At 43.3% G+C, this 16,735-nt stretch overlaps 1 protein-coding gene across 2 annotated transcripts in view; it reads left to right on the top strand.

The window, feature by feature from the left end:
- GALNT4 (polypeptide N-acetylgalactosaminyltransferase 4) overlaps nucleotides 1-16,735 on the top strand; it is a 341,135-nt gene that overhangs the window by 240,344 nt on the left and 84,056 nt on the right. For both annotated transcript variants that reach the window (XM_073630753.1, XM_073630754.1), the window contains exon 8: nucleotides 9,510-9,641. In XM_073630753.1, coding sequence (XP_073486854.1) covers nucleotides 9,510-9,641 — 132 coding nt within the window. The remainder of the gene's footprint in view (nucleotides 1-9,509; nucleotides 9,642-16,735) is intronic.

Consider the following 16,735-nt stretch of genomic DNA (forward strand, 5'->3'; position numbering starts at 1 on the left):
AACCCCTGAGAGGCAATCGGATTTTCCCTGGATCAACTTTACCTATAAATGTTTGGTACCCAGTTATATTGTGTACATTTAGGAAAGAATCCAGGTCTTTTTTAAAGCAATCTACTGAGCTTGCCAGAACCACCTGGAGGAAGTCTATTTCACATTTTTTACAGCTCTTCCTGTGAAGAAACCTTTCCTTATTTGGAGATGAAATATTTTTTTCTCTAGACGTAAAGGGTGCCCCTTGTCCTCTGTGATGACCTGAAAGTGAATAACTCAACACTAAGTTCACGGTATGGACCACTTATGCATTTGTCCCTTAATCTCCTCTTCTCAATAGGGAATAGATTCAGTTCCTCTAATCTTTTCTCATAGCTGAGCTCCTCCATGCCTTTTATCAGTTTGGTTGCACTTCTCTGCACTGTCTCCAGTTCCCCCATATCCTTTTTGAGAACTGGTGCCCAAAACTGAACTGCATATTCCAGATGAGGTCTTACTAATGATTTGTACAAAATTCTCTCTCTCTCTCTCTCTCTCTCTCTCTCTCTCTCTCTCTCTCTCTCTCTGGAGTCCATACCTCTCCCAATACAAGAAAGGACTTTGCTAGCTTTGGAAACCACGGCTTGGCATTGCATGCCATTATTGAGCTTGTGATCTACCAAACCCCCCAGATCCTTCTCCACCATTGATCCCCCCCAGTTGTACCCCCCCCCAGGATGTATGATGCATGCATATTCTTAACCCCCAAGTGTATTAGAATACCACTATCTACATTATATATAGCAAATCCATCTCTCCTCTGTGTTCTTTGTTCCTAAGATTTTATCCCAATTTATATCTTCTAGCAAGGTTCGTAGTTTGGGGAGGTTTGCTCTTTTGAAATGCAATGTCTTTGTATTCCCCTTATGTTTCCTATTTGTGTGATTTATGCTGAAGCTAATTGACCTGTGATCGCTGTTTCCTAAATTGCCCCTTATTTCCACATCTGTGATCAGGTCTGTATTGTTGGTAATCAGTAGATCTAGTAACACCTTGTTTCTAGTTGGTGCGTCTACCATCTGACCCATAAAATTGTCCTGCGAGACATTTAGGAGCTCTGGCGAGCCTTAGACGAATGCGCGGTTCCTTCTGCCCAGTCTGGATAATTAAAATCCCCCATTATGATGACACTTCACATCCTTGCTGCTAATCCAGATTGTGATAGGAGGTCCATCTCCCCCTCCTCCCTAGGGTTAGGGGGCCTATAGCATACTCCCAGTATTATTTTCCCCTTAGTTTCATCCTTTTGGAGCTCTACCCATTTCTAACATTCACTTGTACATTATTCTTGATATACAGGCATACCCCTCCCCCTTTTTACCCTCTCTATCCCTGCAATAAAGGGAATACCCTTGAATGTTTGCCAGCCAATCATGAGAGCTGTTGAACCAAGTCTCTGAAATTCCCACAAAATCGAAATCCTCCTCGTACAACGGTATCACTAGTTCTTCCATCTTGTCCGCCAGGCTCCTGGCATTGGTGAACATGCCACGCAGTTTAGACCGGTCACTGTCCTCTTATTGGGTGTTCCGAGATTGCAAATAGGACTTGTCATTATACTTACCTTGGGTTTATGTGCTTTAGTCGGCCCAGTTCTCCAGGAACCCAAACCCCTCCTTACTACACCAGCTCCTCATCCTCTTGTCTACTTCCCTAATCTTCCTCTGCCTTTCTGATGTGGCTCAAGGTACCGGTAGTATTTCTGAGAATACTACCTTGTAGGTCCTTTTCCTCAATTTAGCTCCTAGGTCCCTAAAATTGTTCTTTAGGACACTCCATCTGCCTCTGACTTTGTCATTGGTGCCAACGTGCACTGTGACAGCCGGGTCTTCCCCAGCCCCTCCCAGTAGTCTGTCCACCAGATCCGTGATGTGCCGATCCCGAGCGCCCGGTAGACAGCATACAGTTTGGCGCTTCAGGTCTTTGTCACAGAATACCCTCTCTGTCCTTCTAAGAATTGAGTCCCCTACCACCAAAATCTGTCTTTCCTTTCGCCTACCCCCACTCTCACTGTAGGGGTTCTTCCCCTGGCAGCTAGGGGATTCCCTCAGTTCCAGCAGTGCTAGTCCCTGACTGGTTTCACCAATGTCACTCAATGGAGCGTACTTGTTGGGATGTTCCAGCCCAGGATCGGCCTCCCTGGCACTTTCCCCTCTAACCTTCCTAACTCACCCATCTACTCTTTTCTAGTGCCTGCACCTCTTTGTCTCCACCCGCCTCTGTGCCAGCACCTGCCGGGTATGTTCCTGCCTCTTCTTTAGTATGGAGGGTCTTCTCAGCGCTGACAGTTGCTTCCCTAAATTCAGAACCTGGGCTTCCAGGGAAACAATGCGCTTACATTTTGCACAGCAGTATTCACCCTCGATCAGATGATCAAGGAACGCATACATGCCGCAAGATGTACACCGAGTCGCATCTCCACACCCGCCGGGCATCGTACCTACTAATCTAATGAGGATTGGGGATTATACCCTGTCCAAATTAACAACTAGCTTCCTGACATAATACTCAACAATACACAGGTACTCGCACATCACATGCACCCACAGCACTCGTGTTCCCACTGCCCACAGGTACACACAATACTCAGGTACTAATTTTATAAGAGTCCACCCGAGAAGGCCCATATGTTAACAACATCCCATTTAAGCAATATTATATACAAAGTACCCCCCAAAGAAATACTAGGGACTTTATAGGTAACTAAAAAACAAATTAATAGAAAATATATAAATGTATTGGTTTAAAAATATATGTGGTGCAAAACAGCTCCAATAATAGATTGCATATGATATATCAACAAAATCACATAGCAGATAAAAGATGCAAATCCTTCAGTATTGAGCCCAACATGTTTCTGGACCTGCGTAGAGTCCTTTCTTCAGGGGCATTTCATAAGAAGTAAAACTGTTGTATTGGTATTCTATAATGAGACAAAGTCATACATCAGAATCATGTCTGGAGTCAGATAATGAGCATCGTTGTCAAGTGAAAACAAACATACCAGTCAAGAAATTGCAATGGAAACTGCCACGTGTGATTTGGCCGGATTTGTAAAAAAGCACGGCTGCTGCAGAGAGATCCACAAAGGTGCCAAGCCTAAGAGGATACTATTGCCCAAAGAGAAGGGAGGGAAACATCAAAGGCACCAAAAGGCAGTTAAACCGCTAGTACACCAACGACAGAAGCCAGAGGGCAGTGCTACTGTGTAGTACTGGTATATATCAAAGCCCCTACGGATAGAAACTGATCCTAAAAGAGAGCACATATGTTTGAGAAATAAAATGCTTGTAGGCATATAGCCATACAAGAAGCCAGGGTAATATTAGTATACAGAGAAAACCATTTGGTGCTGGGAGTTAATAATACACATTAGAGACACCATACAAATTAGAATTAAAAATCAAGATTGGTACTTCAGAGGATGAGAATTCCCTTTATAAGTATACAAGCAAGAGCCCCATGTATAGCCGCTTGTTTTTGCTTAGGGTGCAGCAGTGCATCCCAGAACTTCCTTAGTGCCAGAACAGAGTGGAGATGTACTGACCTTATTGGGGTTTAATAGAGCCAACGATTACGTCTGGAGCAGGGCACCATATGCAATTCAGCAACGGTGGCAGTAGGTAGGAGGATCGCCTCCTCCTTAAATCGCCGCCAAGACGACGCCCGAACATGTGCACCAGACAGTGCGCGTCACAGACCAAAGGTCATAGAGAGCTTTTTTACACCTCTGGCCAAATTACATGTGGCAGTTTCCGTTGAAATTTCTTGACTGGTATGTTTGTGGGAACCAAAAGTCTTCTTGAAGGTTCGTTTGCCCAACCAGCTGTAGTAGGAGGCAGACTCAAGAAGTTCAAGCAGGTCTGGGCAGAAACAACAAGGGACTCATGGACGGTGGTTACTGTCCAGTTCGGGCACAAATGGAGGTTCAAGAAACGACCACCGAGAGACCAATTCTGTATAACCAGACTACCGACATCTCCAGAAAAGAGATTGCTACTAACGGAATACGTTCAGGGTCTAATCCAGAAGCAGGCCATAGTGGAAGTTCCATTAACCCAAAGGGGAAAGTGGTTTTACTCCCCTTTATTCTTGGTGAAGAAAAAGACAGGGGACCTGCGTCCCGTTCTGGACTTGAAAAATCTCAATCGGTCAACTCTAGTGGAGACGTTCAAGATGGAAAGCCTACAATCAATTCTTCATGCCATAAACATCGGGAATTGGATGCTTTTCATCAATTTACAAGACGGTTATCTGCACATTCCCATTCACTCTGCATTCCAAAAGTTTCTCCGCTTTGCGGTAGGCCATCAGCATTTCCAATTTCAAAGTCTCCCATTTGGGAATGTTCACCAAAGTCTTGTTGCCGGTGATAGCCTTACTGAGGGAGCAAGGGTTAAGAGTCCATCATTATCTGGACGACATCCTCCTGCTCGCAAATCAAGTTTCCCTCTTACTCCATCAAACTATTCTAACCTCCACTCTGCAAAAATTTGGATGGCTGATAAACTGGGGGGAGAGCAATCTACAGCCCACTCAGAGAATGGTCTTTCTGGGGGCAGAACTACATGCTTGTCTCAACACAATAGAACTTCCTTGGGGAAAAAATTCCGATTTTGATCCAAAATGCAAAGAGACTACTTCTATCTACCACACTCCCAGCCAGAGAGTGCCTCAGCATATTGGGATCACTGTCAGTAACCATCCCAATGGTCCGATGGGCTCAATGGAACACAAGACCTCTTCAGACATCATTTTTGAGGCAGTGGAACGGTGTGTCGATGTCTCAACCAATCACGATCCAAAAGGAAGTCAAACAATCAGTCTGGTGGTGGACCAGATTACACAACCTGAAGAGATGCAAGCACATATTTCCCCTCCCCCAGGAGGTGGTCACATCAGACGCCAGCATGGAGGGCTGAGGGCACGGACTGTCAGCAGCACGCCTGGAACTTCCGTCTGGGCTACATCTCCCCCTTCCCCGACGCCTCTCATACCAAGGTTTCTTCTCAGGCTCAAGAGGTCAGTGTCTACAGTAATAGCAGTCCTTCCCTTTTGGCCGAGGTGGCCATGGTTCACAACTCTCTTTTAACCGAATACCGCGAAAACATTGCCGCTCCCGACAGCAGCGGATTTACTCTCACAGGGACAGCTCCTTCATCCATTTCCGGAAAGGCTGCACCTGACAGCCTGAAGATTGAAAGGGCTAGGTTCTTAGTCCAAGGCTGCTCTCAGAAAGTGATAGACACTCTTCAAGCTAGAAGATGCACCACTAACAGTACCTACAGAAGGATATGGGAAAAGTTTCAGTCGCACAAGAATCCTGGAACTCACCACCTCCAACAGTCGCTCAGATCCTTGAGTTTCTCCAGCTAGGCTTAGAAAAAGGCCTTGGGTCAAGTACCCTAAAGGTGCACGTGTCAGCTTTATCTGCCATGACAGGAGTTAAGTGGGCGCAGGAGCCCCTCGTCATTCAGTTCTAGAGGGCCTGCCTAAAGTTAAGGCCTCCAAGAAAACCTTCCTTCCTGACTTGGGACCCTTCGGTAGTGCTAGAGGTCCTATCTCATGAACCATTCTTTTCGATTGAGGGCATCTCCCTGTGGGACCTAACACTCAAGGTCACCTTCCTCATCGCAAAAACATTGGATAAAAGAGTCTCGGAAATGCTGGCCCTACTGGTGAAGGAACCATATCTAATCATCTATCCAGACAAGGTAGTCTTAAAACCATCAGATCGCTTCATCCCGAAGGTGTCATCCTCCTTTCACTTTAACCAAGAGATAAGCCTTCCTGCTCTCTCTACAGAACAAGGTGACCCACATCCGCTCAATGTAAAGACCAATATCTTGGCGTACCTCTCGGCAACCAGCAACCTTAGGAAGACAGAGAATCTCCTAGTCATCCCACATGGCTTTAGGAGAGGGCAAGCGGCGACCTCTCGCACCATCACAACATGGTTGGTGAAGATCATTAAAAAGGCCTACTCATCTAATCAAGCGCAAATACCTGAGGGCTTGAGGGCACATTCCACAAGGGCAATGGCGACCTCCTGGGCGGCCTACTGCAGGTTGTCTTCGGAAACCATTTGCAGAGCAGCTACCTGGTTTTTAAAAAAACACCTTTATATCACATTACATATTGGACTCCGCTAGGTTGTCCACGGTACAATTCGGGAGGGCAATTATACAGTCCAAAACTTCTATTCCTTGTAAATAAAACTTATCTTCTGCTCATACCCACCCAGTTTGCGAGTTATTCCCCAAAGGAGTATGCTGCCATGATGCGACAGGAAAACGGAAAATTGTATACTCGCCTTTCCATGATTTTCCTTTCCTGTTGCATCTTCATGGCAGCATACAGATGCCCACCCATCTGAGGTGAGATATATATACTGAGAATACTGGGGCGGGGGTCCTCTCAGGGCTTAATAGCTACACGGTCCTATCAGGTTGCGGAGGCAGAGCCACAACCCAAAGGTGTATGCTGCCATGAAGATGCAACAGGAAAGGAAAATGACGGAAAGGTGAGTATACAATTTTCCGTTTTCTCGCACGATTCTCCCATCATTGATTAGAAAATCGTTCAATTTTCAAAAAAATTCCATGTCCGATTACTCAAATTCTATGGCCACACGAAAATCAGCTGTTGCTGCAGCCCACAAATGGTACGAAATAACAACGAAAATTCTTAGATAAGATTTTCGAAAGAAAATTCTTTTGAAAATCGACCCATGTATGGTCTGCATAAGTAATATGTCTAAGGAGATTTTTGAGGGTTGCTGTCTGGTGTGGACAATGGTTAGTTATATTTGTTGGAATTACAATTTACGATAAAATAAAAAAAGCATACCGTATATACTCGAGTATAAGTCGAGTTTTTCAGCACTTTTTTTTGTGCTGAAAGTGCCCCCCTCGACTTATACTCGAGTCAAGCACTTTTCTGCAGCAAAAAATTTCATTTTCCGAACCGACTTTGGGGTTCCTAGCACTAAGTGGCCCCGAGATACGGGGCCCCAAAATCGGTTCAGAAAATGTCATTCTTTGCTGCAGAAAAGTGCTTGACATTTTCTGAACCGAATTTGGGGCCCCGTATCTCAGGGCCACTTAGTGCTAGGAACCCCAAATTTGGTGTGCAAACCCAGTGGAACTGGTACCATAACATATCCAAAGATGGAGTTCCTAGCACTAAGTGGCCCCGAGATACGGGGCCCCAAAGCCAGTTCGGAAAATGTCATTCTCTGCTACAGAAAAGTGCTTGACATTTTCTGAACTGATTTTTGGGGCCCTGTATCTCGGGGCCACTTGGTGCTAGAAACCCCAGCTTTGGATATTTTATGGTGCTAGTTCCACTGGGTTTGCACACCAAATTTGGGGTTCTTAGCACTAAGTGGCCCCAAGATACGGGGCCCCAAATTCAGTCAACTGTGTCCATCTGCAGCAATGTCATTTTGGGACCCTTTGGGTTCAGAGACCCCAAATTTTGGCTGCAGCTAGGGGGCATCTAGGAACCCTTAACTACCGAGTTTGAAGTTCGGGGGACCTATGACTGCAAATGGGCACAGTGAGGCATGCAAATGGGCACAGTGAGGCTGCAAATGGGCATTGTTGACCCTCTTTTCCACTTACAGTAGCTGTGCATTTCTCACCCTCGTCTTATACTCGGGTCAATACGTTTTTCCCATTTTTTTGTGGTAAATTAGGGCCTCGACTTATACTCGGAACGACTTATACTCCAGTATATACGGTAATTCTGATTTATCTGTTTTAAGGAAAGGGCACACTTTGCTAATAGGAAATAAGCAGTGTTAACTGTAGCAGCCCAGTCTGCCTAAACCCTTATACCTATACTTCAGGTACTAGTTTCCATCCCTCTGTAACCAGAAACAAAGGAAATCGGGAGATAACACAGCCCATCCTTCATTGGCAGTGTCATTCCTCTTGTTGCTGTTTGCGGTGATAGGAAGTAGGAATGCTAATTTCACTTCTCCAGTCGCAGGTTGGAATAATTCGTAGCAGCCAAGAGACTTGGAAATCACAGCTCTAGAGATCTCATTTGAATTTACTCAATCAATAGAGTTCCAATCCCTATAAATAACTTCTTGTACCAGCCTTGCTACTAATGGCAGCAAAACTGACACGTAGTTACATAGTTGACAAAGCTAACCGGTTCATCCAGGTCAACCTGTAAGTATGTGTGTGTTTGCTACCAATTTCCATATTCCCTACACATTGTGTTAACTGAGAAACCTAGAAGTTTTAGAATTTATCTACACTCTCAGCTAACACAAACTGTGGAAGGGAATTTCACATCGTTACTGCTTGAACAGTAAAAATTTAATTGCATCTTATCGAACTTCACTGTGTGTCCACATGTCTACTTTAGAGACCTTAGATTAAAAAGTCTTCTCCAACTAATAGTCACCATTCAGAGATTTGTATATTGCGTTCGTATCCCCTCTTAAGCACCTCTTCTCCAGAGAGAATATGTTTATTTTGTAGTTGTTCCTCATAACTCTGGTCCTCTTGGACTGTAGAAAAAAAGTTTGATTTTCAAAAGATCGGATTAAATTTGATGTTTCTGATTTTCTGTCAAAATTCGAGGCACCATCTTTGTGGAAATTTTTCTCATTCCTAAATCCTACATTAGAATATGCCACACTGTTTTTCTGTTCATGTTCATTTCTTCTGCCGTCATGCACACACTCAATCTTCGATCTGAGCATACACATTTGCACATTTCGTCCTTTGTGTTTTCGGCTGCCCACTTCTTCCGTCATCTTCTTGCCCCTCCTTAAACTGCTTATGCCATTCAAAAACACTTGATTTCTGCATGGGATGTTCTCCATAAGCTTGTTTTTACAGGGGTAAAGTTTCATTTGCACGTTTGTCACCAAAATTTGATGTTAATCCACTGCTTCAGATTCCCGTCACTCATTTTCCGCCAACAGCGCAACACACACACATGTTATTTATTTTACTACTCTGTGAAGAGTCAAATGGTCTGCGACCCAGGGGAGTGCAAATTAGAACATGTTAGGGCAATGGCTGTGTGACCCACCACCATAGTGCTATGTAGTGCCGTGAGTATTTCGGGAATTAAATGATCACACCTTGCACAAGTAAATATTACACAGCTTTTGAATAATCCATTTAAAGAACAGGCACACTTTACTAGTGATTGTATTTTGTTATGTTTTTAAATCGGCAGATTTCTCTTTCCCTACAACTTGCATATACCATTGTCTTATGTTTTGTAGTTTTTGGCTAATGTTATCCCTCACTCTAATTGAATACTGTAGCTCTTATTCACAAGGGTTTATTTTTAGGCCTGCAGCACAGTTACATTGACCTATTTCTGCGTTGTATAAACTAATGGATAAAGATAAAATAGTATATTTACTACATAAAAATTGATCAAGAGTCATCTTGCAATTTGTTACTGTAAAAGCTAAAACGTTTTTTGCATTTATTGTACTACAGGAAAAATATGGAGATATTTCTGAACGTAAACTACTCAGAGAGAGACTACAGTGCAAGAGTTTTGATTGGTACTTGAGAAATGTTTTTCCAGAACTGCATGTGCCTGAAGATCGTCTTGGCTGGCATGGGGCGGTAGGTATCCTTGGATAGTTGCTTCATTCAGATACAACATATATTAATAATTATTTGGCTTGAAAAATCTGATAAACCCCTGTAGTGCTTGACGCTGTTATAACCTAATGCTGGAAACTTCACCCAAAAGGGATGTTCCTTTTGTCTGCCTACTCCCGAACTGCCCCCCCCTTAAGTTTTGGAACTTATTTTTTGTTTGGGGGGGAGTAGTTACTGGATTTTGACAGGTACCTGCTGCCACTTCAGGTCAGAGAGCGCCACGACAATCTGAGTGGAAGTTAGGCCCCCATCCTCCCCCCCCAAAGCCTATTGGGACATGTTACATGTTTAGTATACAGATAGCTTCCCACTGCACACAGTCGCAAGCAGTCACAGCTGGCTTCCCAAAGTAAACTTGCCGGCGCCTGGACCCGAAGATGGCCAAAGATTCGGCTCGATTGGGGACCGCGCTGAATCCCTGGACAGCTAAGTGTCCTATTATTCAATGTTTAATTTTCTGTTTCAAGGTTGAAGAAACTTTTTATATATTAATTTTAGGTATCCTATATTTTATACATAAAACAAAAAAAAGAGAGCGCAAAGCCGCCCTAGTGTAACTCTGCTTTAATATGGTAAAAGTTAAAAACACTACAATGGTCAAACTCACATTGTGTTAAGAAACATACAGGATAAGGATTCCACTGTGGCTGCACTCCTATAACCACCTCAAGATCCCAACAGGTGAAGGGGGAGCCGTGGGCGTTTAACCTAGCTGCCCATGTTTCATATCCACTTCCGGACCGCCCGCCGTCGTTTTACGTTGCTATTTTGAAGAGGATTGCCGTTGTTATGGTAGCAGCTAGCTACCATAACCCCGGTATCCTCTTCTTCAGCAGGGCGGTCTGCTTCAAGATAAAAGTGGTCTCTGTGGCGGATTCGCTGCAAGATCACTTCTCCAGTGCCCTCCGTGCTTACCAGAGCCGTCGGTAGTGGCGGAGGCGATCGGATGCTCTCCCTAGCCTGACATGGAGACGAATGAGGGGAAGATGGCCCCCACCCGTCTCCATATCATTGCAGGGCGGAAGCAACGACAAAACGTCACTTCCGCCCGATGCTCTTGAAGGGACATTTTTTTTTAAATTGCATTTTAGTGTAAATATGAGATCTGAGGTCTTTTTGACCCCAGATCTCATATTTAAGAGGTCCTGTCATGCTTTTTTTCTATTACAAGGGATGTTTACATTCCTTGTAATAGGAATAAAAGTGGCCCAATTTTTTTTTTTTTTTTTTTTACACAGAACAATGTAAAAATAAAAAGATAAAATAAATGAGCAGCGCCCGCATATGAAAACTGTGTTCAAACCACACATGTGAGGTATTATCACGATCATTAGAGCAAGAGAAATAATTCTAGCCCTAGACCTCCTCTGTAACTCAAAACATGCAACCTGTAGAATTTTTTTAAACGTCGCCTATGAAGAATTTCAAGGGTAAAAGTTTGTCGCCATTCCTCAAGCGGGAGCAATTTTGAAGCGTGACATGTTGGATATCAATTTACTCGGCGTAACATCTTTCACAATGTAAAAAAAAATTGGGCTAACTTTACTGTGGTCTTATTTTTTTAATTCAAAAAAGTGAATTTTTTCCCAAAAAAAGTGCGCTTGTAAGACCACTGCGCAAATACGATGTGACAAAGTATTGCAACAACCGCCATTTTATTCTCTAGGGTGTTAGGAAAAAAATGAATAAAATATAATATAATATACTGTTATGGGTTCTAAGTAATTTTCTAGCAAAGAACCTTTTTTTAACTTGTAAACAACAAATCTCAGAAAGAGGCTTGGTCCTTAAAGTGAATGTAAACCCAATGTCATCCTTTCTAAACTACTGCCATAGGTGTTATCTATAAGGATATACATGCCTCCTGCATGTATCTTTACCTGTCAAATGTCTCCCCTCTGTCTGTTATGAGACCCGAAAAACTGCATATTCTGTGGGTGGGTCTTCTGTCTGGAGCTCGGTGGGTGGAGTCGTGATGTCAGTAGACTCCCCGCCCACCTCTGCACTCCCCTTGTCAATATGCATTTTCTCCTGTGTATTTCTTACACCGAACTTCTGCTATGATCTCTAACATCCAGTGAAAAGACAGGAAAGTAACCACATGACTTCAGCATGCCAAATCATGCTGAGGTGTGGAACAGCCAATCCTTGCAGAGTTGCTGAAGAAAGGAGTGGGGGTGGGAATTAAAAAATAATGCATGTCTTAGGCTGGTGCACGAGATATGTAAATCACCTGTCACTCACAGCAAGGGGAGGATTTGACAAAGTTTTTCTCTGTTTGTCAAGATTTATCTCACTGAGCAATAAAAGAGGATTGCTGAGAGCTGGATTAACTCTTTGTGGTAAGATTGGGCTCAAATGATAGGAAATCTTATACTCTACATTATGACATTAAAAAAAAAAAAAAAAAAATTTCGGGTTTACATCCACTTTAAGTGGTTAAGGTGTGGCAGGTCACTAGGAAAGTAGGTGTCTTCTACCCTATTTGGCAATATAATAATGCGACCTGACACAACCTGATTATAGCAGTGGCAAGCCTCCATCCCTAATGTGTATTAAACATTTTCTTTCACAATATAAAAAAAAAAATCGGGCTAACTTTACTGTTGTCTTATTTTTTCATTTAAAAAATCATTTGTAAGATCGCTGAGCAAATACGGTGTGACAAAAAGTATTGCAACGACTGCCATTTTATTCTCTAGGGTGTTAGAAAAAAATATATAATGTTTGGGGGTTTGAAGTCATAAAACAAAAAAAACAAACAAAAACAAAACAAAAACCAAATGATTTATTATTATTATTATACAGGATTTATATAGCACAAACAGTTTGCGCAGCGCTTTACAACATCGTAGAATACTTACTCCTCTTCCAGCCACTGTGGTTCCTCCCACTGGCTCATATATAGCTACAAGACATGCAAGGTGGTGGTGGTGGTGGTGGTTGCTGGTTGCTGGTGCGAGAAAACACAGCAGCCAGAGGGGTAAGCAAGAATTCAACTCATCCAACAGTCTAAGGCAAGCCATAGATTAATTGATTTTCTTTCCACCATGTGTAGAAGGAAAGAAAATCACAGATACACATTGCCTAGGCAACTGCTTCTCCCTCCTCCTCCTCCTCTCTTCCATGCTGTCCAGAGGGCTTCCATTGCTGTGAATGCCTCAAGCAGAGGTTCTTCCTTAGTATTAGAGCTTCAGCCATGTCACTTCCGTGTTCCAGGCTATGTCATTGGTCTACGTCATTTCCGGGCACTCAATAGCGGCTGTTACTTCCCTTAAGCTTATTTGACTCCCACTGGGGGACACCAGTGTCCATTATCTTTACATTTTGTGGACTAGAAGCTTAACACACCAACGCTTTTCTCGCAATGTCATGGGGAACTAAGGTGCAAGAAGTATATAGTGAGCCTTGCTTGATTGAAAAAAAATGTATTGACATTGCCTCATAATAAAGTTACTTAACTATGAATAGTATTTGGTGGCCTCGTGATCTATACAGATGTGGATTTTCGATTAGGGCAGCGTTACAGTACAGAGACCTAAGCGCACACGCTCCTATAACTGTTTTTGCATGTGTGCCACACCGTGAAACACTTCCACCAACCGTGACTTTCAGGTGTGATCTCACCTGGAATATAGGACCTCTTCGTTTACAGAAAATCACATAAGCCATATACTCCTTAGTGATCTGTGCTCTCTCAGTAACGGTTTCACCAAGAAGCTCTTTGGGACTGTAGTCACACCAGCCACTCCTTCCAGTTACTCCTCCTCCACTATTTTAGCAACAGTCCCAGCACAGCTCCATAAAACAGACACATCATCGTACTTTACATAAAAACAAGTTTGTTATAGTCAAAGATTAGGAACACCCACATTTACATAGGCAGATCACTTATCAAATTCCCATATATTAAAGCGGTTGTATACCCGCATGTGGAAAAAAAAACCACAAAGGCAAAGACATAATGAGCTAGTATGCACCACATACTAACTCATTATGAAATACCTTAGAACAAGGTCCCCATATTGTATCCTGATCCACGCCGAGGGAGCTGACATTTTGCCCTCTGCGTTTCTTCCAGGTTCGCGGCTCTGGCGCTGTGAGTGGCTGGAGCCGCGATGACGTCACTCCCCGGCATGTGCATGGGAATATCCTTTACGGCAGGGGCGGACTGATAACTCATGGGGCCCCCGGGCAATAGGAGATTATGGGGCCCCCAGGCAGTCAGAGATTATGTACACACAGTATACACTGTATACACACACACACACACACACACACTATACAATCACACAGTATACACATACATGTACACACAGTATACACAGACAGATGTAGAAACAACACAGATTTATACATACTGTCCCTGGTTTTACTGAGGCTGGCAACCCTGATGGGGCCCCCTAGTGGCCCAGGGCCCTCGGGCAGTGCCCAAGTGGCTCAATGGTCAGTTCGCCCCTGCTTTCCGGCAAGGTCCGGCAGCGCCTTCTGGACCTTCAGCCGGGCCTTCACAGTGCATGCGCCACTGACGTCATTGGCTGCATGTAAAGTGAATATCTCCTAAACCGTACAGGTTTAGGAGATATTCATTTTACCTGCAGGTAAGCCTTCTTATAGGCTTACCTATGGGTAAAAAAAAAATAAAGGTATACAACCGCTTTAATACACTAACTTAATACTTAGTGTATTAATACTTAATACACTCTGTCAGAGTGACCATGAGGTTCTTGGTCACCTCCCTGACTAAGACCCTTCTCCCCGATTGTTCAATTTAGCTGGGCGGCCCGCTCTAGGAAGAGTCCTGGTGGTTTCAAACTTATTCCATTTACGGATGATGACGGCCACTGTGCTCATTGGAACCTTCAATGCTGCAGAAATTTCTCTGTACCCTTCGCCAGATCTGTGCCTCTATACAATCCTGGCTCGGATGTCTACAGACAATTCCTTAGACTTCATGGCTTGGTTTGTGCTCTGACATGCACTAACTGTGGGAACTTATATTGACAAGTGTGTGCTTTTCCAAATCCATGTCCCATCCACTGAATTTACCACAGGTGGACTCCAAGTTGTAGAAACATCTCAAGGATGATCAGTGAAAAAAGGATGCACCTGAGCTCAATTTTGAGTGTCACGGCAAAGGCTGTGAATACATGTGGTTTTTTTTTTAATAAATTGAAAATATTTCAAAAAATGTCTTTCACGTTGTCATGGGGTATCGTTTGTAGAGTTTTGAGGAAAATAATAAATGTAATCCATTTTGAAATAAGACAGTAACATAACAAAATGTGGAAAAAGTGCTGTGAATAATTTCTGAATGCACTGTACATCCGGCTACAAAACAGCTCCCTCTAATCCAATGTTTTTCAACCTTTTTTCAGTCAAGACACCTTTTAGAAACTATGCACAGTCCCGGGGCACACCAGTTTGAAGGCTCGTTCACACCAGTAGGTGCGTCTGAGCACGCGCTTTTTTGTGTGTTTACACACATTGCATTTTTTAATGAGTGCAAACGTACAAGCATTTGCTAGATGCGAAGGGGTGTCATTAAGAAATATTGGCACCCACATGCAACTGCAAAAACAGCACTTTTTTGTGCAGTACAGGAAAATGTGCGATTTTGCACGTTACCTCACTGCACCTGGTGTGAAGAAGCCCTAAAATGTAGTCTGTGCAGCAGAGTTCAGTGATCTTAGACTGTAGCTCTCCTCCATCGAAATTCCCCCTTCTAGCACAAATTCCCTCTCCTAGCAAAGCCTCAAATTTCTTCTCCTAGCACAAACCCTCCCAATCCCCCCCCCCAGAACAAACCCCTCAAATCCCCCCCCCCCAAATCCTCTCAACACATACCCCCCCAAAATAGCTCCCTACATCCCTACAGCTGTGTGAACTATTGCCGGCAAAGCAGAAAGCTGTAGTGCCACCCGACATGTCCTTAACCGCTTCAGCCCAGAAGAATTTACCCCCTTCCTGACCAGAGCGTTTTTTGCGATTCGGCACTGCGTCCTTTTAACTGACAATTGCACGGTCGTGCGACGCTGTACCCAAACAAAATTGACGTCCTTTTTTCCCACAAATAGAGCTTTCTTTTGGTGGTATTTGATCGCCTCTGCGGTTTTTATTTTTTGCGCTATAAACAAAAGCATCAATTTTGAAAAAATAGCAATATTTTTTACTATAATAAATATCCCCAAAAAATATATAAAATTTTTTTTTCCTCAGTTTAGGCCGATATGTATTCTTCCACATATTTTTGGTAAAATAATCGCAATAAGCGTTTATTGATTGGTTTGCGCAAAAGTTATAGCTTCTACAAAATAGGGGATAGATTTATGGCATTTTTATTAATAACTTTTTTTTTTTACTAGTAATGGCGGCGACTGTGACATTATGGCGGACACATCGGACACCTTTGGCGCCATTCACATGTATACAGACATCAGCGCGATTAAAAATGTACTGATTACTGTGTAAATGTGACTGGCAGTGAAGGGGTTAACCAGGAGGGGGCGCTGCAAGGGTTAAGTGTGTCCTAGGGAGTGATTCTAACTGTGGGGGGGGTGTAGCTATATGTGACACAACACTGATCACCGCTCCCGATCACAGGGAGCAGTGATCAGTGTCCTGTCTCTAGGCAGAATGGGGAAATGTGTGTTTACATCATCATTTCCCCGTTCTTCCTCTCCGTGAGACGATCGCGGGTATCCCCGCTGACATCGAATCCGCTGGACATTATCATTCATTCACATCTGCCTGTTTCCAAATGCATGACAACCTGTAATAAAAAAGCGTGTGTTACGAAAACACATAACAATGTATGTCATGCTTCCATTACCATTTACAGTGCCTTGCAAAAGTATTCACCCTCTTGGCATTTTTCGTGTTTTGTTGCCTCACAACCTGGAATTAACATGGATTGTTTGAGGATTTGCATAATTTAATTTACAGAACATGCCCACAACTTCGAAGATGTTTTTTTTTTTTATTGTGAAGCAAACAACAAATAGGACAAAATAACAGAAAAAGTCAATGTGCATAACTATTCACCCCCTTGGATA

This window comes from Aquarana catesbeiana, linkage group LG05 (assembly GCF_042186555.1).
Source record: "Aquarana catesbeiana isolate 2022-GZ linkage group LG05, ASM4218655v1, whole genome shotgun sequence".
NCBI classification, from domain to species: domain Eukaryota; kingdom Metazoa; phylum Chordata; class Amphibia; order Anura; family Ranidae; genus Aquarana; species Aquarana catesbeiana.